At 39.6% G+C, this 26726-nt stretch overlaps 1 protein-coding gene across 2 annotated transcripts in view; it reads left to right on the top strand.

The window, feature by feature from the left end:
• Positions 1 to 20491, top strand: part of NRK (Nik related kinase) — a 110723-nt gene extending 90232 nt beyond the window's left edge. Inside the window, exons 26-32 of one of the 2 annotated variants that reach the window (XR_008578938.1) lie at positions 192 to 326; positions 2393 to 2493; positions 3027 to 3176; positions 6444 to 6603; positions 15761 to 15900; positions 16701 to 16846; positions 19473 to 20491. Coding sequence is in view for 1 of the 2 variants with exons in the window: in XM_054839230.1 (XP_054695205.1) it covers positions 192 to 326; positions 2393 to 2493; positions 3027 to 3176; positions 6444 to 6603; positions 15761 to 15900; positions 16701 to 16784 (770 nt within the window). In the remaining variant the exon portion in view is untranslated. Of the gene's footprint in view, positions 1 to 191; positions 327 to 2392; positions 2494 to 3026; positions 3177 to 6443; positions 6604 to 15760; positions 15901 to 16700 lie in introns of both variants that reach the window. The other variant, XM_054839230.1, reaches the window with a different exon arrangement.
• Positions 20492 to 26726: the final 6235 nt, after the last annotated feature.

The raw sequence follows: 26726 nt of genomic DNA, 5'->3' as shown, positions 1-26726 counted from the left end.
CTTCCAGTTCCCTCCTGCGTTTCACCATCACACAGGGCTTTTCTTCTGTGCTGCTGGACTCTTCTCTCACCTTGACGAGGCACAAAAACCTGCTGTACTCAAGGTCACAAAACTCTGGCTTTTTCAAAGTGTGGGAAAGTTTGTACTTCAGTGAGTTAAAGCATTATGTCTCTCTTATTTCCAAATCCTAGGGAAGAAGAATAAGTTGAGGGTATATTACTTATCATGGCTGAGAAATAAAATTTTGCGCAATGATCCAGAGGTGGAGAAGCGGCAAGGCTGGGTGTCTGTGGGTGACCTGGAAGGCTGCGTACACTACAAAGTCGGTAAGGGCTTTTTGTGTTTTCCTTGAAGAGCTACTTAATCATCCTTTTGTATCTCATGACACCGGCATTTTTCTTCAGCTCTGTTTCAGCGTTGTATTGGCCTGAATATCTCTGATTTCTTTCAAACCTCCTTGTTTTACATGGCAGATGCTTTGCTGCCTGTCATTCCAGGTAGCGTCTCTTCTTGCAGTAGTTCCTGGATGTTGTTACGAGTATTCCCTGTGACAGCTGAGGAAAGGAGTGCCAGCCCTGGTCCATTGCTCAGCGGTTTAGAAGTCCTGTTGTTAATTAAGGTTTTAATTAGACAGATGTTTTCCACCTCTATGCTATTCAGCTTCCCTCCTGGCCCTGAGTAACTGCTAAGAAACTGGACTAGTAAAGTGCTAGTAAATCATATTTGTAGGATGTCCATAGGTAGATCAGATTGGATGTGCTACAGCTCATCCCTGTCTCTAGATCATAAAAAAACCTGAGTATACCTTTGTTTAAACTTGCACACTGGAAATGGTACCATCGCAGTTGAAAAACCATCTTGCTTTTATTTGTCTTTCAGGCAGTTTGTTCTTGAACATCAGTATTGTGATAGTTCCTGCCATTTAACTGCGTGAAGGGGTGTGATGTATAGCGCAAGTTTTGCTTTGGTGAAAGATGGTAGATGAAAGTGGCACTTTTTTCAAAGTCAGATAGAGAAATGATGTCAAGGAGTGCAGGAGCTGGTGAGGTGGCTGGCACTCATAAATACCTTGCTTGACATTTTCTTTGCTTTTATATCTCACGACTTTAAAAGTGGCAAGGGGTAAATCCAAGACAGAATGTGAAACAGATGTGTGTTGCTACTTTCTTTGTGATTGTAGCTAAGCACCCACGTATTCCACTTTGGTTGCTCATCTTTGGGTTTGGTGTGGTTTGTTTTGTTTTTTTTTTTTTAAATAAAATAGTTATCCTAAAATTAGGCAAACTTTTGGTTGGAGCTTTTGTGTCTACATAATGACGAGCCACTCTTACTTCTTTGACAAAACAGCCGCTGTTGTTTGAATCTTCTTGTATCTTGGCCTTTGGTTTTACAACCATTTGCCCAGGTAGAAGAGGAAAAGGATGCACTGTTCTGCATTTTGGTGGAGTTTGTTGGGTTTTTTTTTTGGTTTGGGTTTTTTTTTTTCCTTTCTCTGCCTATGTGAGATTTTCCCTAACCAGTGTCCATCCTTATCCACCCTCCATGCCTCTGCTATATATTTGGCCAGTGTGAACTGCTCCTTTTGTAAGCAGCAAGGGCTGATGAAGCTCTCCTCCCACAGAAAACAAACCTTACTTCAGTAGCGTAACACCTGCATCTTTTAAAAATCCCTGCCAAGCATAAATATAAAATGTAAAATGAAGGGTGAATGTGTTGGGATGCCATGCCCTAGCGTTCTGTTTCCAAAGCAAATGCTTGTCTCTGGCAGAGTGAAAACACGATGTACAAAGAAGCCTTAATTTTCAATGCATGAGTCTTCATTTATTCTTGATGGGCTCAACGTGACCTTCATCAACTTAGAGAAATTGCTCATCTTTTAAATGCTTACTCATCTCAGAAACATGGGATTCCTTCGCCCACACTAGCACATGGGGGTTTAACTCCACACATGAACAGTGAAATGAAAATTCATCCTGCAGAGCAGTACAGAATTGTTCAGCCAACAACCACCATTCCTCCAAAAGTAGCTTATTCACCACCTGCAATGTTGGTGCAAGTTCACACTTAAAAAATAAAGTAGGTTGGCTTAGCTGCAGGGTCAAGACCTTTTTTTCTGACTAGTAAGATTATTTTTTTTAATAGATGTATGAAAAGCAATATATAAATGTTGTTAGCAGTCATCTGGCCTTACTGAGAGTAAATGAACTATAGGTTGTCAGTCAAGGTTTTGACACTGGTGATATTAAACAGTGATGTCCAGAATCCATTAGTCTCCCTTGCTGGATAATGTCTACTTCTACAAGTAGTCCATTGAAATTATTTCATGTGATGAGATGGTCTTTGATTTAAGTGTTTGTCTGGTACCTAAGGAATTGTTATTCTTGTATTACAGTAAAATATGAGAGAATCAAATTCCTTGTAATTGCTTTGAAAAACTCAGTGGAGGTTTATGCTTGGGCTCCAAAGCCTTATCACAAATTCATGGCTTTTAAGGTAAGTGAAACTTCACTTTGGTTCAGATGTACCACTGTCTCTCATCTACTCTTCACTTTTGCTTTTTGTTGCTTTGTATAACATTTATTTCCAGTTAAAGACAAAATGAGTATTCTTTTAAAGAAAGCATAGCTCATTTGACATACATGGGAGATGGCAGGCATAAAACTGTCACAGTCGTGATTCTGTTAGATGTGAATAACTTGTTTCAGTGCTGTGCCAAAATGTACATTTGAGTTCACAAAGTTGATGCTGATTTCCCTCAAAAGAGGAGGAAATTGAACATGAACGGTACTCAGCCTAATTTTTGCCTAGTCTGTTTCTAGAATCTAAATTTTTTTCAAAACACAAGTGAACTATCCAGCTCTCCTTGCAGCTCAGTGGATGGCATATACTTGGCTCCTTACACGTAACACGCTGTTTAACAAAAATAGCCATCTAACTTTTGAGTTTTGAAAATTCTTAAGATCATATATGTAGATCTGTAAACCAACAGCTTTATTGTGTTACATAGCGTATTTTTCTTTTTCCAGTCCTTTACCTCTCTTCATCACAAACCACTGTCGGTTGACCTGACCATTGAAAATGGACAAAGATTAAAAGTCATATATGGCTCACTAGTAGGCTTTCACGCTATTGATGTGGACTCTGGATCTGTGTATGACCTGTACCTTCCAACACACGTAAGACACTCCAAAAAATTACATAAATGCCTCAGTTCTTTGGGCTGTATATCGATGATGATCAGGTTAAGAGTTTTGCTGTATTCCAAAAGACAGGATAAGAGAATAGTTATTGGATGCCAGCTAATAGAAAACCACTTTTCACGTGCTTATAACACTGAAGTTCTGTTAAAAGGCTTTTATCACATTTAAAGTATCATTTTTAATGGTTTAATGTTAGGAAGCCTTTTGTATGGACAGTACTATTTTTAATTGATTTATCCTGGAAATTTAGGACTTCTTAAACAAAGACACAATAATATCTACATTAATTTAGATGACTTCTACAATCTGCCACTGTGCTTTTCAATCTTGCTAACAAGCTAATTAAATTATCACTGATTTGAGCTGAAATTTGGCCTGGATTACAAAGACTGTTGCAACCTATTTTAATCTTGATCCGTTCAAGCCTGTTAGCCTTGCACCAATGAGTACCTGTAGCTGGAGGAGCCAGGTATACATGTGCACCTATAATCCCAATTTCCTCACCATGGAGCAAAGTTGCATTTGTTTCACACGATTACAGATCCAGGCTCTGTGTGCAAAATGTGATTTGCCTTTCAGTCATGATTTTGCAGAAAGCCAACTTCCAGACTGAATAAATGTGCTGATCTTCTTGCCATTCAGTTGCCTGTGAAATCAGTCCTTAAATTCAAAAGAATGTTTACATTTTCCTCGGGATTTTCTCATTAGATTGTCAAGCAGTTGGCATGAAGAAGTTGATTTCAGGTTGACGTGTACATATTGAATTGTGCATCTGTTCATTGAGGTGACGGGTGATCACTAAATTCTGGCTGAAACTCGGATAACAGCAAAGTAATTCCCCTGCAGAAGTGAATGGCTGGCATAGGGCTGTCCAACATGAAGTCTGTGCTTGGGTTTTAATCTTTTTTTTTTTGTTTGTTTGCTCATTTTTTAAATGTTCTAGATAGTTCTTTTCAAAGCTCTGAGAGCCAAAAGCCAGAGAAATTTGGGGGCTTAGGTCCAGAGAACTAGCAGGTTCCCACGGCTCCAGTCTGACGGGATGCTTCTGGCAAGGAAACTTGTGTGCGCTCTCAAAAACCTCCCTGAAGTCAGCAGAGCTCCAGAGGGGCAGAGGGGTAGCTCGTCCCGGTGCCATGGCCTCCAGTATCCCCAGGCAATGTGTCCCAAGGTTACGCTCAGGAGGGCTGAAGAAATCTCACCCTAGATCTGCATGTTGCAGCCTGTGCCTTGAACTCTTATTTTTTAATTTCTTTCTCTCCACTCTCAGCCCCACATTTTCAAACCAAAAGAAAACCCACGCTGCCCGTGCAAGCCACTCGATCACTCTGCTGTCCTGACAAGCGACAGCCTTCAAATTCTGTCAGACCTATGTTTCTGATGGATGCAACGTTTGAGGATGGCTGTTAAGTTTATAAACTTAATTAAACTAACTTTTCTAGCTGTTCAGAACAAACTGTTCAGTCACCTGCTAAAAGCTTGTACTGTTTATTTCTGTGTTGGGTGTTGTTTTTTTTTAAGGGACTTAATATTTGTTTTGTTAGAGGGTTTATTTAATCTTACAATTTGTTAATTAGGAAACTATGAAAAATTCACGTCCATTTATAAATCCAAGCATGGTGCCATCCTTGGAAGCTGGTTGCTAAGCAAGGTGAATAATGACTTGTCAAAAAGATCATTAGCATAATTGCCCAAGATAAAAAAGGCAAAGAAAGAAGTGAACCTTCTTAGAGGCTTTAGTTTTTCAACAGGCTGCAAAAATAATTACGTACCTGATGAGAGAGATTTCCCAGGTGACTGTCCTGAATATGTGGGGCACCTTTAAGACTGACTCTTCAACCAAAAGTTAGCATGTACTAAAAATATATTTTTCCCTTTAGAGTCTTAGACCTGAAATAAATCTGCTGCTACAGGAGCTCTATCTTTTTCGGTATTTTATTATTTTAAAGAGGATCTGCTAGAATTGGATAATTCTCTTGGGGAGCTTTGTGGTGGCAACAGACCAGACTTTTAACAGGCTGACTGTAGATACTCTTGCTTTCTGGTAGCCTCTTTTCCTGGTTCCCCACCTCTTTCTTCATCTCTTACCTGCTTCGATCGCTCATGCGAGTACCAAGGCAACGCATTAAAATTGCTCTGCGACTCTGGATACCCGTTCTAGTGTTACGGATAGTTGTTGCGGAGGCACGGAGTCAAGTGATTGGCCTGAGTGTATTCAGTTTGGCAAGTACAGCTTCAGTGCTTCTTTTACTGTTCGTTGTGCCCTTACGGTGTGCATATATTTATGTGCTTGAAGAAAGAAAGAGCTGTGTGTTGCTGGCTTGTGAAAATGTGTAGAAACTCCAGTCATATGCTTCCTATAAAAATATTAATTGTGGTGGTTTAATTTACTATTTAACATCTTGTCTTGAGTAGCGCTTTAAACAAGGAAATGCTTTGTTATTGTGTTTTAAGGCTGTCCTCTTTTTCTTTCAAAAACGCTTCCATAGAACTCCACCTTCATGGTTATATACTTAGGGGTTTTGGTTTGGTTTTTTTTTTTCACTTGGGACATGTTGGCTTCTGGGAGATTCTAGTGCATTGAACAGCTGTTAAAATAATTCGTGTGAGTGAAACGCACTGTTCCTGGGGCATGCAGAAAATGTATGCTGCACAGCATTTCAATGGGCAACTGGTTTTAGTGAAGGATGTGGGAAGGGAAGGATTGAGTGGCTTGTATTTGAAAGGTCCAGGTAACTTTTCAGCTTGCTGTAAATATTGTTAAATTCACAGGTTTAGCTTGTGAGTGGGGATAGGGAAATATCATGGAAAGTGAAAGCACTGATTTCCTGGAATGTGGAAGCTTTTGTCCTTCCTCCATCTTTTGAAATAATTCTGAATTCATATTTTTTTCACCTTTCTTCTATTTATATAATGCAAGTGTTTTGTGAGTGAGTAAGTAAATATTATTGTGTCTCAGTGGCTCCATGGCTTCTTGAAACCAATTAATACTGGTAGATATAAAGTGAAATACGGAACGTTGAATTGTTTGCAAACCTACTGTCATATTCCAAGGGGGGAGGAGGGGAGAAAGCCTGTTTCGGAGGCCAGCTAGCAAACTATGCAGCCTTGCTGAAAACAGGCATTTCTTTCACTTTCCATGAGCCATGAGCTGGTTCTTTTTATTGCTCTGCCAAGCTAGCTAGATGTAGTCACTAAAATTGCAGACCATTTTCTGATATAAATCTTAGTAAAATATGATTCTAGATCCAGGGGACAATTCGCCCACATGCCATTATCATCCTCCCGAATACCAGCGGAATGGAGCTTTTACTCACCTATGAAGATGAAGGCATCTACATTGATATATACGGGCATTTCACAAAGGAGACTGTTTTACAGTGGGGAGAAATGCCAGCCTCTGTAGGTATGTATGAAAAATAGCACTTTATTAAATAGAAGATTCTGCTTCATGAAGCCTGACTTCTTTATGAGGTTTGTATCCATATGAAAGTGGTTGTATGGCACATAAAGCAACTTCTGAGCAAACTGGATGTGTAAAAAGTGAACAGATTTATGTATGTTTGTGTTAAGACAGCCAATGATTGCAGTAGGGTCTTCACATTTGGAACATCACAGAGTTTGTACTCTTGTCACGCTGTTTATTGCATCATACCTTGACTATATGGCCAAACTTCACTGAGGGTGCAGCTTAACACCGGTTTTCAGAGAGAATGACATGAATTACAGGTGAATAAAAGGTGCCCTTGTTTCCTACTTTGATTGTTCATAGCCCATAGCACTTTATTTTAAAATTCACAGCTACGGAGACGTCAGTTACTGAAGAGATCTGTAACTGCGGCAAAATGGCCCCTGAAGTTTGTCCCTTTAAATTCACAGTGCTGCCAGCCCAGGGTATTTCTAATAGATTCTCAATCTCTCCATGCTTGCAGTAGGCTTTGTAGGAGGAGATTCTGAGATTGTATTGTGGCCAGGACAGCTGTTTGTTTCACCTTCCCCAGAGGGGCTTCAAGTTAACAGTGTGGGGAAAACCAAGAGCAGCACAGGCAGTTTTATTATTTGTTGTTTTTAATTTCTTTTCTGGCTCACTCCTGTTCTTCTGCATCTTAAAACAAACATACCAACAAACCAAAAAAGCCCAAGACACTTAGATTGTACAAAAGCATATTATTAGCTTGGCAGAAACTGGATGCTGCAGTGAAAAATCGAGGATGTTCACCTTTCTCCTTTCACTTCTAGCTGGGTAGTTTTAGGAAAAGTCCATTAAAATCAGTAGAATAACACCCCTGAGTAAATGCCAGGTTTGACATTTGTAGAAGGTTTTCAATAGTGCCGAGGGCGAGAAGCCCACCTCTGGAACACAAATCGCTACAACACAACTTTCTCTTTTTTTTTTTCTTCACTGTTTCAATAAAATTCAGCAACAGAACTGCTTCAGTTTCCAAAAACAGGTATAAGGTTATAAGCTAACTATAGCGTGTTCCCTCCCTTCACTCAATAGCTCTGTCTCAAATTTTCAGCCCATATTCAGAGCTGCAGGGCATAATTAAAGTGTATCAAGTCAATTCTCTGTTCTTTATAGGAATATCTAATGGGTTTTGATATGTTGAAATTTTACATCCCCTCTGAATTAGGTAGAAACACCATAAGAAATAATCAATAGTAAAAAAGCAATTACTCAGCCAGGGTAAGAGGAGTTCTAATGAGAAATATTGAACGTAATTGGAAGCTGCACTGACGAACGCTATCCGAAGGAAACAGAAGCTTTCAAGCAGCGTGTCGTTATGGGACATACTTCCTTAGGCCTTACTAAAAGTAGCAAGCTTACTTAACATGAACGTTTTCTTCAAACTGTAATGTCTTATCCACTTTCTGATGTACATATACGATACGTGATTTTCATTAGTATTTAAATTCTCCTTTGTTTTCCCACATGTACTTCGTTGGTTAGAACTCCTTTTTCCTGGCTTGGGAAGAAACAATTTTAAAATCAGCCGCATTTTTATAAGTGTCCTGCCAGAGATTAACCCTAAGCTCATGTTTAATACTTCTTAAGCCATGGATGTTATTTTTAACTATTACAGGCTTTTCTAGTTGTATTATTCTTACTATATGCTATGTCCGAAAGAGTCACTGTTACTAGATAGATAGTGTGTTTCAAAGGTGGAGGATCAATGAGGAACAAAGGACTTTCTTACATCCTGCTGTAGAAAGGGAGATATTGCAAGAAGGGTTGCATAGATCTATGACTCCTACTTGGAAATTTGCAGTTTGTGTCACTGGGCACTGACTGCTCTCGAAGCTTTTTCACTTAATGTAGATAGAGTTTGCAGGAATGCCTCAGAAGTGGAGCAGAGGGAGCTTAAGCCCTTCTTCCTCGTGTTGCTGAAAGTACTGAATCATCAGGCCCACAGATATGAGAGAGGTTTGTAAAGATTCTCACAGCCTGGAAATCACACTGCCTTAACTTCAGTAAAAATGTCCTTGCGCATACCCAGCTGGCATTGAAGTGAGTAAAGCTTCACCACTTTGGACCTGCTGAATATGTGATCTTTTGTGCCAGTTAATTGCTCTAATTTAAAACATCCTTTGGTATACATCTGGCTAGGCATGATATTCTCAATTTCTTGAGATTGATTATATCTTAATAGAAGGAATGCCATTTCCACATGCTCATGCAGCTATTTCTCCTGTGCTTCAGCACACCACTATGATAATCGTATGCATGGAAAGCTATCAGTACAAAATTGCCTAGGCATTTTTGTTACAGTATTTTAGGGCAGTTAAATAGGAAGAGGATGGAGAAGATGCTTCTGAGGGTGGCATTCTGTCTGGTGGATTTTACCAGATAGAAGTTCGGAGTCTTGTCTATGTGAATAGTTTAGATTTTCTCTAGATTTTCTGTCCACCAGATGGGAAGGGGGTGCCCATCCAGGAGCAGGTATAATGAAACATCCTGCTTGAGGAAGCAGAGGGCGAGTTAGACAGAATCTTTTGCACGGTAAGGTTAGGAGCGGTGAGCAAACAGCTAGCTTTTCGTAGAACTTCTCCCAGCGCTCAGAAAGCAAGACTGTAGGTTTTCTCTGGAAGGAAAGGTGTCTGTCTCCATCCATCTGTCTCTTTTGTTGTTTATATGTCTGCAGATTCCACAGCTGAGGGGAGGCAGGCTCCAAACAGCCCCTCTCAGTTGTCATTTGAAAATTTTCCAGTATGTTAACTGAGAACCCTTGCGTTTCTGCAGCACTTCTGGTATCTCAGAAATGGATTTCTTTGGAACAGAAATTGCCAATCTTGGGGATGTGGTACAAGATGAATTTGACTTCTGATTGGAATCACATTTCCACTAAAAACAAATTAACCCAACCTATAACTGAACACACAACTCAAACTTTAAACAAAGATCTCTGTTTATTATTATTTTAATAATTGTTTCCCACTAGCTCCTATTAATTTTCTTGATCCTTTGAAATTCTTGGGTCCAGACAAAAACATTAACTATTATGAGAGAAGTGTGAATAAGTGTGTTATTTGCATGGCCAAACTTAGGGGGAACTTGAAAGTTTCGTAAGAGATCCCGTTTTCCTGGAATTTCCAGGCCCATTTCAAACCTCCTAAAGTCTGTATGAGCTTATCTCAAAATTTTCATTCTGTTTTTCAGAGATAGAAGGGTCTTGTGTTAACCTCAGGGTGCTCTCTAGTCATCCTTGGCTCATTTCTTGAGTTCTTTAAACAGTAAATTTGAAAGAAAACTTTTGTAGTTGGTGAGAATATCTTGACTACAAAAAAAAAGAAAAAATAGTTTGTATTATAATTGATGGATTTAGGGCAGGGAATCTAAATATAGCTAACTCTTATAGTCTTTAAGTTGGGACCTCTGTGACCGATCTGTTAATAAGAAATTGGAGAGAGGAAACTCAAATCCCATGGGAAATTAAAATTGTAGAAGTACTCTATCTATGTTTAATCTGAAAGATATTTCACATATGTGGGGCTAAATACACATATAATATAGCTATAATGTTTTCTTTCTATAAAACATGATTTTAAAGGGGTTTAAGAAACATCAAGTTAATAAGATTTGGGACCACTGTTGCCCTTTTGTGTGAGTTTTAGAGGGCTGACACAAAACTGGATATTCCCAGAGTGGGGAACCAATAAAAGTCCTTATTTCCTTTGCCGTGTACATATTAGAAGCAAAAAGGATGTTATATAGAGAAACAGACAGCAGTACCAAAGGGTGGTTGAATTACTGCCTCAGTGCTCCATCAACATATTCACCAGTTCTTGAAACAGTTGCTGTCCAGCCGATGCACGGAAAATGCCTGCTCGTATCTGAACAATTCTTATCTCCTGCACACTTTTTCCCCAGGAAACAGCAAAAAGCATTCAAACAAGCAAACTGTCACCCCAGATACATTTCTGGGTTGGGTTATCAGTTCTACTGGAATAATTACAAAGGAGTCAGCAACAACTGGAAGCAAAGAAGCTTTGGAATGGAGATGCATAGAAACATACATGTTGAGAAAAAAGATTTAGTCATAAATGTATTCCTGGCTTGCTTGGGGTGGTTAGGGAACTGGGTGTGTTAGCCCTTTGTCCAGTGCAATCTAACAAATATACCGCAGAAAAACACTTGCCTTCCGTGGCCGCCTTCCTAGTTTGCCCATTTGTGACTTTATTCAGCCTTAGGGGTTTTTTTCCTTCTTGATTTTGACTGTCTAGCCTCTCTCATTTAGTAAGTTCTCCACAGCTGTGACTGGAGGAAGAAAAATACCCACTTCTATCCAGGTAACATAAATAATAGCAGTAAAACTAATTAACAGAATTGCACAAGAGAAGTTACTGACTCCTTCCTCAGTTTTCCTACCCAAAATTGCTTAACTTTGGGGGCAGTAAGTTTTAAAGCAGGAGCAACAGACAGAAGTACATGGAAGTGGCTAATCAGTCCCTAATCAGTGATCAGCAGCATCACTGGAGAGCTCGAGGCTGGGTTTTGGTGGGAACAAGCTTTGTTACATCACAGGACACTGTTGGTATTTCTGTGGGTTATTTCCACTCCCAATCCTCAACATGTATGTCTCCCTCCCATTTGTCTAAAAATAAAAAAGTGTGCTTCCCCCAATAGAGTGGGGAACCAATAAAAGTCGTGATTTCATCCTGGGTTTGACTGAAGGGCCAAGGAAGGGTTCTGTAGAAGCATACTCAGTTTTAAGATCTGTATGGTCTCTAACAGCTGGTATCTTTTACTGTTGGCAAAGTCATCACTGGATATTCTCCTTCTAATGTTTATGCCCAGCTGCGTGCTTGCCTGAAGCAATTCTCTTAAACACGTATACAAAAGCTTCAGTAGCTTTTTTCCACTGAATTTCAGTAAAGCAATGAACGCTCTCTTTTACCCTGTGAAATGGAGTTTGATATCATGACTCGGGCATGCAAAAGTGGGTCAGACTTTTTAAATTCATGTTCAGTTTGTTCATTTCAAACTTCTTGGCTTATCTGGAATCAGTTGCCTTGGGGAATTTTTGGAGTCTCCATCACTAGAGGTCTTTTAAAGTCAGGTTAGACAAACAACTGTCAGAAGTGATACTGATGTGGCATGGAGATATGGATGGAAGAGAAGGTGCATTAAGGTCCCTTCCTGCCCTATTTCTGCAACGCTAATCAGAAAAGCCCAATTTTAAGATTTTTTTTTTTTTTTTTTTTTTTGCTAAATGCTGGCCTGATTCTGCTCTCATGCAGAGGTCAGTTGGGAATAGCTGCTTAGGGAACTAAGACAAATTCAGTACATGAGATCAGAAAAGGGATTTTTGAAGGGAAAGTGTTTAAAAAAAAGGGTTAAGAAGGGAAGTAAGATTGTAGCGGTACCTGGGTTCTGTGGTACCAAGTGCACTTGTCCCATTCAGGCTGTGAGTATGCTGCTGGTGTGAGACTGAGATCGTTAGCTCATGTCAGTGACACTTCTTAGCAGTTAATGGATCCAATACGGATCAGTAATTTCTTTCACGTTTCCTGCCTCCCTCAACCCTTGAAGCAGTCACTTCCCTGAATGGGGGCTCTACTCAATGTTAATACACAATGTAAACAGGAAATACCCAGTCTCGCCCCAAGTTTAGAGCGTTGCTAATGCTTTCACGATGTTAAGAAACTGACTTTGAGCTCACTTTGCTATATTAACTTTATGGCATATATTCTTTGATGTCTAGGGAGTAATGCTGGTGTAAATGGTGTAAGAAGAACCACAGCTCATGCATAACTGTAGGTCTTTTAAGATATGCGGTAATGTGGGTGAAGCAGGGGAGCTTCAGGTAACTCTGAATAACTTTGTTCCAGTATGTTACGCAATATCAGCACGTCAGTCTGAGTCAGTATGTGCCACTTCTGCTGAGTTACTGTCCAAAGGACCAGAGTGGCTAAGTCTGGGGTTGCTAGAAATCAGTACAATCTTGCATTGTGTGTAATATAAACACCCTTATATGCTGCCAGCTGGAAGCATAGGATATTTTTATCTAAAGCTTGTTGAGGTGGAAAGTGGACTCAGAATAACTATTCTGAAGTTGCTCATGGCATTTTGTTCCAGAATAAGACAACTTTATTTTAGGTATCTAATCTGCTCTCAATTCATTTCACATGAAACACTTTTAAGTGTTCCCACATGGGAAGATTATCAAGACTTGGTGCTGACCTTTGAATGCACAGCCTGCTATCCCCCAAACTAATTTCCATGTATAGATAAATCCTTAGAACTGGACAACCCCACAAATGGTACAATGGCGCCTTTTTGTTGGCATGTTATTCCACAGATACAATTTGAGAAAGAACTTTTTGGTTCTGCTACAAGAATGAGTTTTTGTGCTATTTGTACTTCAACCGAAATTTGCCATTGTCAGTTGACAAGTTCAGTATATTGGCCCTGGCAGCAGAGCATCAGTGGCCGAACTTGGTATATCTATTTTATTGTGTTCCTATTGTAATAGTGCTTGGAGATCGGGTCTCTTAGAAACAATAGCAGTAGTGCTGCAGTCATCCAGGGCTTTCTATCCCAGACAACCTAAAGGTTGCAACAGATCCTAATTAAGCTCTTACTGAGACCTGCAAGGATGCTATCAATTTGAAATCTGCCAAAGGCATAGATACAGCTGGTACTGACATAGCATATTAGAATCACAGAATTATTTAGATTAGAAAACACCTTTACAATCATCAAGTCCAGCCATTAACCCTAGCACTGCCAAGTCCACCGTTAAACCATGTCCCTAAGCACCACATCTACAAGTCTTTTAAATCCCTCCAGGGATGGACTCCACCACTTCCCTGGGCAGCCTGTTCCAATGCTTGACAACCCTTTCGGTGAAGAAATTTTTCCTGATTTCCAATCTAAACCTCCCCTGGCACAACTTGAGGCCATTTCCTCTTGTTCTGTCACTTGTCACTTCGGAGAAGACACCAACACCCACCTGGCTACAACCTCCTTTCAGGTAGCTGCAGAGAGCAATAAGGTCTCCCCTCAGCCTCCTTTTCTCCAGGTTAAACAACCCCAGTGCCCTCAGCTGCTCTTCTTAAGACTTGTTCTCTAGACCTCAGTTGTCTCTAGACAACTTGAGTGCAGATTTCATGTACTGGAAAAGATAAGGAAACTTGTAAGTGGATTAGGTCTTTGTTGCTGGACCTATATGACCTATATTAAGTAGCACTGCCATAGAATGCTTTCATGCTAGTTATATATACGCACCTGCCTCGCTGTCTCACCCCCCGCCAGAACCATAGTGTGCCTCTGTCTCTGTTCCAAAGCGAAGTTTGAAAAGGTTAATGTGGTGTCAGTTGTTACAAAAAATAGCAAATATCTGAGTATGTATCATTTATATCTTCTTCACTTTATGTGTGGTCTGGGCCAACCTTTTAAATACCAACTGCACACTGCATGGGTGCTGCCCTGGTGCTCATCATGCTACTGCTGCAGTAGTTCAGAAACGTTCACGACAGTCTTCCTCGCAGCCTACAGCAGTCGTGCCCTGTTGTACGGCATAGGAACTGAAGGCCAAAGAAAAGATTTTAAAATGTATTGATTTCAGGTGTTTGGTTATTAGAAAATACCCTTCCCCCCCCTTCTCTTCTCCCACTTGTGCTCATTGCTCACTGCTGTTTTGCTTTTCAAACAGGATGGTTTCTTCCTTTTTTCACATGACTGGGATACTGGGAAACACTTTTCTTGCTCTCAGCTCAGTGTGCACAATGAATAACTGAGAGGAAATTATACTAAACAGATTCAGGGGAAATTTGTAGGATTTAAGGGAACTAAAATCAAAACACCGTAGCCAAACCGCACGTTTCCAAGGATGTATAATTTTCATATACTTGTTCTGACAAGAATTATAAAGCAAGGGTTCCAAGTTAATAGTAAATCAAAAAACTGCATATTGCCTTTATTTTCTGCTGTCCTTCTAAAGTAGGATCGCAGGCTGTTGCTTCCTATATCAGTGTGTACTGAAAGTTTAATTTTTAGACAAAAAATCTAAACACAGAAAGTTTTAACGACACTGCTCACACTAATAGTGTAGGGGAGGGAAGCACTGTCCACTGAAGCTAAAAACCAGTCAAATGCACATATTCCCTCTAGATCATTTCAGAGCACCAGAATTCTTTGACTAATGAAATAATAGTTCATATTTGAGCATAAGAACAATTTCTGAGCATTGACTATCAATAAAGCATAACTAATGTGTTTTTATCTTGGAAGCCCATACATGCACTAATCATTGAAACTGTGCCTAATTTGAAATCTGTGGTGGTAACTCCTTCATCACTATTCCGATTTCTCATCTAATTGCTAGATTTAAAGGGAGTAACATAGTAAGCTTCCACAGTGCTGGAATATCTTGTTTTTGGAGATGGTGCACATAACCAGTGATGGGAATACTATAGCTATGGACGCCAAAGTAAACATGCCATAGTCTCAGATTCAAAAGTATTTAGGTTTCAGACTAAGCTGAACTTTGTAGTAAATAGAAACCCAACTTCCTAATGGGAGGGTAAAGAGAAGACAGAGTCAAGACTTTTTTTTGGACATGTACAGTGAAAGGATGAGAGGCAAAATGGGCACAAGTTGCACCAAGAGAAATTCCAATTAGGTATCAGGAAGAAATTTTTAAACATGAAAGTAGTGATGCATTGCAGCAGGGGCTCAGAGCAGTTGTGAAATATCCATCAAAACATGTCTGGACGAGGTCCCCAGTAACCTTGTCTAATTTGGCTCTGCTTTGGGGGCAGGGGTTAAACAAGATGCCTTTCAGAGGTTTCCTTCAACCTCTTGTGATTTTAAAATATACAGTAGTAGCAAACTTAAGATTTATGTCTAGAGTCCAAAATGAGTCTGAAAGGAGAAACTGAAATTGAGTTACTGTTCCCAAGGCTTTTTGTTTAAACTTAACAATATATTCTGAATTATTTGCATTTTATCAAAGAGAAATGCTTCAGATCTGTATTGACATAATTGAGGCAAGAATCAGTCTTTCAGCTGTTAGACAGTATCAAATCTTTTTTTATTTTGTTTTCTTTTTTTCTTTTAGCTTACCTTCAGTCTAATCAGGTCATGGGCTGGGGAGAGAAGGCGATCGAACTACGCTCTGTGGAAACGGGAAATCTGGAAGGAGTATTTATGCACAAGAAAGCACAGAAGCTAAAATTTCTATGTGAAAGAAATGACAAGGTACAGAGATGATTACAGTGTGGTGATTTAGCAAAAAATGGGTAATAGTTGACTATGACGCTAAGACTATTTAATTTTTGTAACTTTATTTTTACATTGGTTATTTCTCACCTTAGTATAACTTCCCCACTCAAAACAAATATAGGCACTGACCCCAGAAAGCATTCACTGTGGATATTCCTCATTTTCACACCACCATAGTTTAGCCAGCTCTGTTACAACTCCTGTTCCAGCCAGCCTTAACTGCTATCAGAGCTGATAACAAATAGAGACATTGCTAACTGGCCCAACTCCAGCACAGCAGGTGCAGTGGGGACGGCTAGTGAGCCAGCCCTGATAATGCCCAACTACAGGACTGCCTCTCCTGGGCTGCTGAAATTATAGGCAATTCAGAGCAGCCAGCAGGGAGAAAAAAACACGCTCTAATATTTCAGATATTGCAGGCACTAGGGTATGGATAATAAAGTATGATTTCTTGCATATAGCAGTTCTTGATAAATGTTCCATGAAACCTGCTTAGTCCCACTGATGTATTTAGAAAACTGGGACCCCAAAACTGCTTAGATTAATTATTTTAAAATGTTCTCTCGTGTCTTTCTGAATAGGAAATATACAACAAAATATATTCCTGTTGTACCACAAGCACAGTTTCACTTTAAAAAGTTACTCATGGGATTAAAATTGAATTGTGAGATATATATCCTTGTATTTGGGGCTGTGGCATCCTGTATGGGTAAAAATATTCTCCCAAATGTAAACTGACAGTAGCATATCTTTTTTTTTTTTTTCTCCCTTTTAAGGTGTTCTTTGCATCTGTACAGTCAGGAGGCAGCAGTCAAATATACTTTATGACTCTTGGTCAAAATGTACTATTCAACTGGTAAATCACATCAAAATGAAGGATGCTTTGAAATTCACTGTAGGTAGCAGTGTAAAATGCTTGGAGGTAATATACACAAATTTGCACTTTTTACCTACAAAGGTTTTGCCATTATTAACTTATCAAAATTCATATTCTTTCAATTTGGAAAGAATTCCGTTTTCCTGTCAAAGTACTGCAAACATGTTTAGTTTGTCTTCTAAAATACGTTGCAAACCAAGATTGTATTCACAGTGTTAGAACAACTTCAATGAAGAATGTAGCCAATATAAGAAACTCCTGTACTCTGAAAAATGTACAGTTTCAGTTTTGCAGATGATGTAATATACTTATCTTGAACTGAAGTCTCTTCCTTTTTTGGACAGCAACATCTGCAGGTAGATAAAAAAACACAAGTTGGCTGACAAATTGGAATCTAGTTTGAACTGGTTTTTGGCTTGTTTTGCATTTTAAGCAAGCTGTTACTGTTTCACCAAGACTCACTTGTCCAAGTCTTATCATCAGTGAAACAGCAACTGTTTATGATGGGGCCTAACGCGGATTGGGGCGCTTAAGGGATCGTATCCTGTGCTGGGTGCATTTCACTGCAGAGCTGTAAAAGCAGCTACTTGTAGACATGTGCCCCATCTGGTAGATTTTACAAAATGCAGGGGACAGAATTCACGTTTCTCTCAGGGCTGGATGCCTGAGCCTGTAGACACAGTAACTGTAGAATGTATTTGTAAAAATAGTTTAAATAGTAGTTTGTCAAAATCATATATGCATAAAGCATTATGGACCTGAACCTGTAACTTTTATTCAGATGTGGGACCCACACTTGTAGGAGTTGATTTAAAGGCATTACCCATGTATATAAGGGCATAGGATCAGGCACCTTCTTTTCTTCCCTTCCCTTCTTGCTCTTTCAGCATCAAGTCTTCATGTATTTGTGTGTAAATCTAATCTTTCCACAACAGATGTTAAGATTAACAAATGTATTCTTAATGTAGTTATGAAAATACCCAAAGAGTTAATCTATTATAAATAGGAAATATAATTTCAGGTGCTTTCTATGCTAATTACATCTAAATAAAGCTGCATCCACTAGTGTTATTGGTGCCAGTGTTTCTGCATAAACTCTGTTCTCAGGGGCTTGTAACTTGGCCATAAAACTAAACAGATATAATATATATACATTATATATAATCATATGCTATGATTAAATTGTAGGGTTTAATGGAATCCTCATTTAGCTGATTTTTGGATGTGCTTTGAAAATGTAAAGCATCAAAAGTAATACAAAAGAACTCATTCCAGACATGATAAAGTATGGATGACACTGTAGGCAAAAGCGAAATCGCTAGCTACAGTGTTTGAAAATAGGTATTTTTTACTTGAAATATATGATACTGAAAGGTGCAGGGAAAGTGTGTTGGAATATCTGGTCGTCTACCTCAGGAATGATGATTCAAAGTTGACTAAGAAGGGGAGAAATAAAGTTGTAGCTGTTTTGTACAGTATGTCAGGTTGAGTTAGTGTTAGCAGTCATGCTGTGACCGAGAGGTGCTCCGATTGCACCCATCAGCTCCAGAACTGGTATCCTGGTATATGTCAGCAGAGAATCAAACTAAGGGCTAATCACCCTTCCCTCCTTGGCACCTCAGCTGCTGCAGGGAGATCAGAGATGCCTGTGCTGTTGCTGTCTGTGTTCTTTGGCTATGTGGAGGACTGCACTTTCCAAAGTTATTAACCTACCACTTTTCATGAGCACTAGCTTATCTCAAAATGTATAGTGTTTTCAATGAAGTATTTTGCTTTTAAATGTTTTGACTTGCAGAAAAATAAGCCTAAGGCCATATTAAAAAATATGTGCAGTTAAATACTTCAAAGTGGTTCTTAATGTGTACAAGTAATCAGTTTGTGTGCAGACTTAAAATCTGAATGGTATACTGTGCTCGGGCAGAGCTGTGTGAAAACAGAAGGTCTCTGTCTGTTTGTAGTAATGTTACTACCTGTTGCCAATGCTAGGACTGGGGCAAATGAGCAAAACATGCCTTGGCTCCCTTTGCTACCGAACACTGGGCTTGTTTTGTTCAACGTTCACCAAAAAACCCCAACGAAAACCAAGCAAACCCAAACCTCTAACAGAAGAGAGATGAAAGTTACAATTACAAGCAAAAAAATAATTTGCAGACAATCAGAAATACAACTGACTTTTGACTTAAAATAAAAAGTCTAAGAGACTGTGAAAAAAGAAGAGCTTTCATTTTGTACCCTGTAGGTGTGCAAAACTTGCTGGCAAAACTGCTCATGCTATAAGCAATCAGTTATCCAGGCTGCCATATAATATTTTTTAAAGCGTGCTTATCTCAGCAGCTTCTGCCTTACATGGGACACATATGAATTTTTTTTTCCCCTCTCCCATTTTGTTGTTAACAGGTAGGAGGCAGATTTTTCCTGATGCTAGGCACTAGTTAAAAAGAATTCAGCAGAGAACAGTGGGAATTTATAACAACCTATACCAACAGATTAAAGAAGCAAATGTGATCAAATTTGTTTAAAGTTATTGTTACAGAAAAGTGTGACAGCAAGTTGACAGACTGTAAAGATGTTTAGCTCCATACCAAGAGGGGGAAAAAAAAGCAAGTTCAAGAGAGGGAATGTGTACTATTACATTGAGATTTTAATTTTTCATTCTGTTTCCCTCTATTAGCTCTCTGTTCTTTCCAGCCATGATTCAAGGCAGTGGGTTGGATTTTCATGTGTCACTTTGCCTGTAAAACCGTTGGAATTATTTGGGTTACATCCATGTGTAAATATGGAAAGAATGAGGCCCTTAGAGGTGAATGCTTTTAAAGGACTTAGAAGTGTTATTGCAAATAGCAATAGCAACTGGATGCAACAAGGAGAAGACACTGGCATTTTCTCTTTATCAAGAGAAAATCAGAATGGTTGAAGATGAGAAAGAGCCCAGAGAGGTTGAGAAGAGTAACAGAAGAGAGCGGAAGTGACTGAAGAGGAGGAAAAGGCTGAAGAAAATAAATAGGAGTAGTCAAAGGGGAGGAAGTGCATGTCTGGAACAGTGTATTGCTGTAGGAGGAATAAAAAAATGTTGAGAGATGTTAAGCAAAAGAAAGTAACCAAAGAAATGGAAAGGTATCTGGAGTGCCCGGGTGGTCTGAACACTGAATGAAAGTGTGTTCTGAATAACTGTTCAGCTCAAAGCAAAAGTTCAAAGGCTGGAAGAAAAAAATAAATTCCAGAGACCCAAGTTTATCCTGACATAAATTTAACTATGCAAAATGTGTATCAGATTTGTAGTTTCATTTTGTGAAGTGTTTCTCTAGCTACACTCTTTCAGTAACTTTTAAAACCAAGGAGTGAACTGCTTAACACTGTTTTTCTAGTGATGTCACTTTGATGGGAACAAATGCTATAGGGGCAGAACGTTAAGGATCCATTGTCAGTAATCATTTGGTACATGCAGTATCCTAATGGCAGGTGGTGCTCCTAATGTTCTATTTGCCAAACAAGATCACGCTAATACTGCGGCAAGATAGTACTGTATGTGCCTGCTTTCGTTTTAGGAATGGTGAACTCTATTCTGCAGCCTGAACCTTGACACGTGACTTTAAAACCTGGGAACAACGCAAGCCATGTACTGTACATTATGTATTGTTCCCTACTGTCGAAATTGTACAACTGAAACAGTAATAAATAATACTCTGAAAATCAAAACTAGTATTGTGCTTCTAAAATTCTGTTATATTGGCATAAGCTATTGTAAAAATCATGGAAAGCTTTGCTATTGTTTTCCAAATCCAGTCAGTACCCCTAGGGAAACATCTACATCTGACTATAGAGACAAAATGAATATATTTCCTTGCAGGGATAAAGATGTTGAGGTGACAGTGCCAGAGTTCAACCTAGACAGAGTGCCAGTAAGGGTGACAGCCAGCGCTGTGCCGTGTGTGCTGCTAATGAGCTTCACAAATGAATTTCTGTGCTTCCACCTTTCTCTTTACACAAATACCCAGTGGGATGAGGGCAGTGGAACTAGAGCGAAATGATAGCTTGCAGTCATTGACGCTGCAAGAACTGGCTTTTATGCATGTGTATCAGCCTCAATGCCAAGTTAGCCCAATTCACTTTTTCTCAGGTATGCTCACACAGTCTTTGTTGCCACATATAAAATTTGTTGCTATACATAAGGTGAGGTGTGATAGCACATTGTAGCTGTACCACTTAAGAATTAGGAAAGTTGCCATTTATGCCAGCGTTGGGAGTTGGAAAGGGTGAAGGCACGAGGCAAGATTTCTCTTAAATTTTTAAAATTAAGAGTATCTTTCATCAATGTTAGATCTCTTTTAAGCTATCAGAGTATGTTGTTTCCAGCGTTTGATATACAGAGTGGGATCTGTATTATAAGTTTAAAGATATCATGGTTGCTTCATTGCATAGATGATAGCTTAGTTTTGCCAATCGTTACTGTTCTTTCCACCAAAAGTTATTTCTAAGCTTCAGTGATACAGTACAGTTGGATTATTTGACACCAGTTACTTTGAATGAGTTTCACTCCCCAGCACAAGAGGAAATATATCAGGCTTGAGTTCCAGTACAATTCTGTCTGTTGGACAGGAAATTTTATCTCCTTTTTATTTGCTTACCACCTTTAAAATCAGCAATAATTGTAGTAAGTAGAGAAGAGCAAGAATTCTGGCTTCCTGCTTCACCTGTGATTCAGTTCTGCACAGATGACTCTGCTATTAAAAAAAAAGTACAGTGATTCATACATGCATTATTAGTGGAGTGGAAGATGCCATTAATGTTGTGGAAAAAACCTACCAAGAAAGAAAAAGTATTGTTTTCTAGAATGAGCGTGAAAAATCTTGTACCCGGCCCCATATATATATATATATATATATATGAAAAGAACTGCAGTGAGGATCCAAGTGTTTACTCTTTTGAGGTGATCGTTTCTGATTTTCTCACTGTAGATATCTGTTACCTTGCCAAAGATTAGTAACACGTACAGTGAGAAGTGCTGATCTTAAGACCCTGTCTTTTGCCTTGCTTCTAATACTGTCAGATTTTTCAAAGCAGGCTGCAGTTTCCACCTTCTGTATTGACTATTACCAGTTCATTTTTTTTCCCCCCCTTAATTTTAGCCACAGTGATTCTACAGTTTCCAGGAAAAAATGCTAGGGACAGTATTTGTCTTGTCCATGTTTCTTTTTTTACAAAAAGACGGAAAGGAACTTCTCCCATTGCAACAAAACAGACAGATATGCAAACTGGCAGACTTTTTATTAAAAAAAAAAAGTTTCAGGAACCAGGATGTGTGGAAACGGTCAGTAAACCGGTCTTTGTACCTTTTACCATTCCTGTGAAAAGAGAAGCTCATTTGCCACCCCTATTAAGACTTCTCCATTTTTGGCCATGTTAAAAATGAATGTTCACATGTGCTCAATGTAACTTCTCACAAAAACCTCTCTCCCAGACTCCTAGCAGGCATGCTGCTCCAGCCTGAATGGCTGGGTCATAAAAAAAAAGTTTGCCTGCAGTTGCAGTTCTGGGCTCAGCCCACATAGCCCTGCCAAAAAAATAGCACTAAGGTGATGTCAGAAAGGAAACTGCAGTTGTTGAAATCTGAACAAGTGACACCTGATAGAAGTCTGCAGGCAAAGTAAAACTGGACAAAATGCCTATAGATGAGAGCAAATAAAGGCAATTCTAAATCTAACCTGCAATTACTAGGTTTGGGGGTTGATCTACTCTGTCTAAACCAGTACTAAAACATTATTTGTATTTTTATCCAATACATATACTAAGCTTGATCCCTATGGCAGGTGCTATAAGGAATGTCAGAAGAAGTGTTGCGTGGGCTAGTAACTAAAATCTACTCCCCCAGCCCTCGCTCATTGGTATTGACTGACATGCAGGTAGGCAGCACACCCATTTAATCAGTGGTGTGCCAGCAATCAAGAGTAGTCATCTCATCCTACCCTTAAATATAGGCATATTCTGTGGCAAATATTGACTAAACAAAAAGCAAATTGGGCCCAACTATAGCACTCGTTTGTGTGAGTACTAAGTAAAATTCAACTTATTTACAACAAAATAAAATTAGTATCTCTCTCATCATCCTTGCTCATGATCCTTTCCAGCTCCCCATCTTGAGTTGTTCAATTAAAATACTATTAAGAAAACAGAAGGTTGCAGATTGCAAGAAACTGAACCCACTTAGAGACAACAGGAGCATCCATCCATGTATTGCTTCATCTGATAGAGCTTCTGGCATACAAGCACATCATGGAAGAGGTGCATACTGGACTGCAGAACAACTTTCCGATGGCAACAGATCAGACCAGTCCTCAACTTGCCCTTTCTTGAGGTAGCAGCCAGGATCAAGCTAATACATAATTTACTTAGGCCCCTCCTCTTCCACACACACACTTCATTCCAGCCCTATATATTCTAAGCCCGCATCTTTTTTTGTGCTGTATATTCTGTAAGGTGCTGCACAAAATCAATATATTGGTGCCAAAAGGCAATAGTGAGATGGCCACTAAATTTTAGCCAATATAAGAAAGCAACCATTAGCAGGCGCTAATAAGGAACATAGAGAATTCCTCTCTCCCTGGCAGAAACTGCCTCACCTTAAGAACTCTTCAAACTTACTGTGACTTGACAGTAGAATTGCCCTGATGAAGTTGTATTATCCATGTTGCACCTAAAGGCATAGATAAAACAGTTTATATCTCACCATCACAAAACACACTTTTACAAACAAACAATGCCAGTCCAAAGTGAAAGCATTTGGGGTTTTGTCTCAAAATAGCAAAGACTAAAATATCTTCTTTAACTTACAACTATTTGCCAAAGAGTAGAGCTAGGCAGTAAGATATAGCTACACGCACAATGCAAGGTATGTAATGTATCAAGCAAAGCATAAATAGCTTTGTACTATCTATTGCTATTGGAGCTCAAATGAAATAGCATTTTTATTTTAGCTTTGTTTTACATTTAAAAGCAGTTTGTTTCATGGTACCAAATTGCTCTGGAATGAAACAGTTTCTCCAAAGACCATCATAAAAGCTAGCTCACAATTTCAGTTCCACATTTAGACAGCTGTATTTAAGTTAAATGAAACATGAGCAAACCTGCAATCTATATAAAAGACTTCTCTAGATTCTAAAACCTGTGCAATAAATTGAGGTTCCACATAACAAAAGTGTAAGAGATCTTCCTGCTGATAGCCCACCACTTTCTTGAACTGCTCGTCAAAGTACATAGAGCTGATTAAAGGGCAAGAGGATGTCTGCTGGGTAATCACCTCAAATGTTATTTTAGCATTATTTAATCGCTTCCTGTTATTTTCTAGGTTGATTTAACAAAAGGACGTAGGAGATAATGGTGAAATGTATTAGAAAGGCTTTTCCATTTTTGTCCTCAAAACACTTCGTGGCGAACAAATGTGTTTTACAGTAAGCTTTATGATCCTGCACAATAGCTAATTTCTTTTTTAATCTACAGCATCACCTTTTATTCTTTTGTGCCTTTCATTTCTCCAACATATATTAAATGTTACGTTTAACAGCATGTAATAAAGTCCTCCTATTCAGCATAGCCCATGCCTCACTGGCATTGCTATAGAGGCTAAGTGCTGTTTTTCTTAAGACGTGTTGTACATAAAACCTGAGATATTTGGCTGCTAATTATGTCTGAGAATTTGAGACTATGTATTGATTCACTAGAGGTTGACACTGGTATGGTTCAGCACGCTTAGTTGTATGTATATGAAAAATCATATTGTCTTCAATGAACTTCTTACATGCCCCAATGGAACAGGCTCAACATAACACACAGCTCTTAGCTTTTGTGATTCTGATACAGCCATCTGCTGATAGCTCATCACCATTCATTACTGAATCTCCAAGTGTTTCTGAACTTCCAGTTTCTAATTCAATCACATCCATTCCACTGTCCAGGTGTGGCAGGGAAATCACATCTAGAGGAACTTACAGACATAACCAGTCATTAAAACATCCTGTTGGCATGCTGTCAGCAGAAGACATTTACCCTGTTCCAGTTTTGAAATTGGTATGTTAGCTAGACCTCTGCTGGTGACAAAGAAGGTAACAGGAGCAAGTTCCTAACAGAGGGAACTATCTTGTATCTGAAACTGCAATGCATACAATTTATCCAAAATTATAAAGTATTAAGTCTACTATCAGTCCATTATCACTCCACAAAAGCTACAGCTTCATATTTTTCATGACTGAAACAACAGTGACTTCAAATAATAAAAAATCCTGACAACAGATGTATATGTAACAATTACCTCTGCTATAAATAAAATACCTTTCTTCTGCAAGTCATATCACAAGCACAGACAAAAGTGGAGAAAGGCTGGGAACAGCCCATAGATTTCCTCATTATACCTACAAATTCATTTAACAGCTGAAAAAAAGTCTACACCACAGCTCTCCAGGTAAGACTCATACATGATGTGAAATCACATCCTGTGTAACCTCAGTAAAAAGGTGTTTGGGTCATGTTCATTTTTTTTAAATCGTAAATGCCATTGTATAGGTCCACACAACAGATCATGTGTTTACCAGGGAAAAAAGACACCATCTTGAAGTTTTTCTCAATACCTTGGCTTCAACATAAACATCAGGAATGACTGATTTGTTTTAAATTTTCTCTCTAAGGAGTGCATTGTTACATAAAACCCATAAACTCATACCACGCCTAGGGCAGTCTAAAGGCCAGAAAAGGCTTGGGTTTTATACCCCCTTGTCTAGTTTTCCGGTCTGTTTTAAATGGTTCAAGTGACAGGTTTTCCAATTTCCCTACGGCATATGCTCCACAGTGGCAAAGGCAGAGACTAAGAATACAATTATTCTCAAGCTGTGAGCTCAGAGAACGGCTTCTGGCCCAGCACGTGAGACAGCTCTGCCTAAGCTGCAGCGCCGCTTTGGCCTTCTGGATGTCCAAAGGCTATTTGGACCAGTGACACTATAAATACTGGAAACTGCTTCTCTTCCTCTTTCTGCCTCTTCATCTTTACCCCTCTCTCCTCACTCTGTCCTGCTGCTTTATAGCCTAATGTTTCCTCTGAGAAAAAAATACATGTGTTAGCAAGTGCTAATAAAGTATTAAATGCAAAGTTCCTAATCCCCAGAAGTTTCACAAATATCGTAAGTGATGATAAAGAAGAATAGGATGATCTTGATAGTAGCAGTGGGACGAGAATCAATAAAATTTAAAAAGGTCACACGCTTAGAGACACTAGTTAGAATTTCTCCTAATAGATGGAAACTCAACCATTGCTGTTGGAAACAATCCAGGAGACTTTTTCAACAGCAGGATGATATTATGATTACCAACATGCTGCAAAAAAAAGCAAAAAGATAAATACAATTTTAGGAGCATGACACACCTCCATTACAACTAGGAACGCATTCATCCTGAGGTAGAAGCAATAATGAGTATTATGCATGCACTTAAAAGGGAACCAGGATCAGGTGCAGCAAAAAGTCCCTAACGGCACGCAGGGAGTATTTGCTATTCAGGAGGCTGCAGGCCCGGCTGCCGAGCCGTACCCACGGCGAGCTGGGAAGAAGACTGGGGCGGGCAGCAGGTCAGCACCGAGGAACGAGCCCCGGGGTACGCAGAACCGGGGGTAGCGGCGCCACCCAATGCCTCGGAAGCCCCTTCTCCCCGCCGCTACCCGGCTATTTATTGCCGGCGGCCCGCGGCTGCTCCTCCCACCGCTTCCCCGGGCCTCCGCTTCCTCCTTTCCCCCCCGCCCCAGCCAAGCCCACTCTCCCCGCTGCCGCCGCCGCCGCCACCTTCCTGTCACCGTCTTCCCCCCCCCCCGCGCCGCCGGCTCCACCCCTCCCCCTCCGTCGACCGTTGGGAGCTTTGAATGGCCCGCGGGACGCGCGCGCGCGCGCAC

This window comes from Grus americana, chromosome 12, assembly GCF_028858705.1.
Source record: "Grus americana isolate bGruAme1 chromosome 12, bGruAme1.mat, whole genome shotgun sequence".
NCBI lineage: Eukaryota > Metazoa > Chordata > Aves > Gruiformes > Gruidae > Grus > Grus americana.
This window is presented reverse-complemented; position numbering and strand designations above follow the sequence as displayed.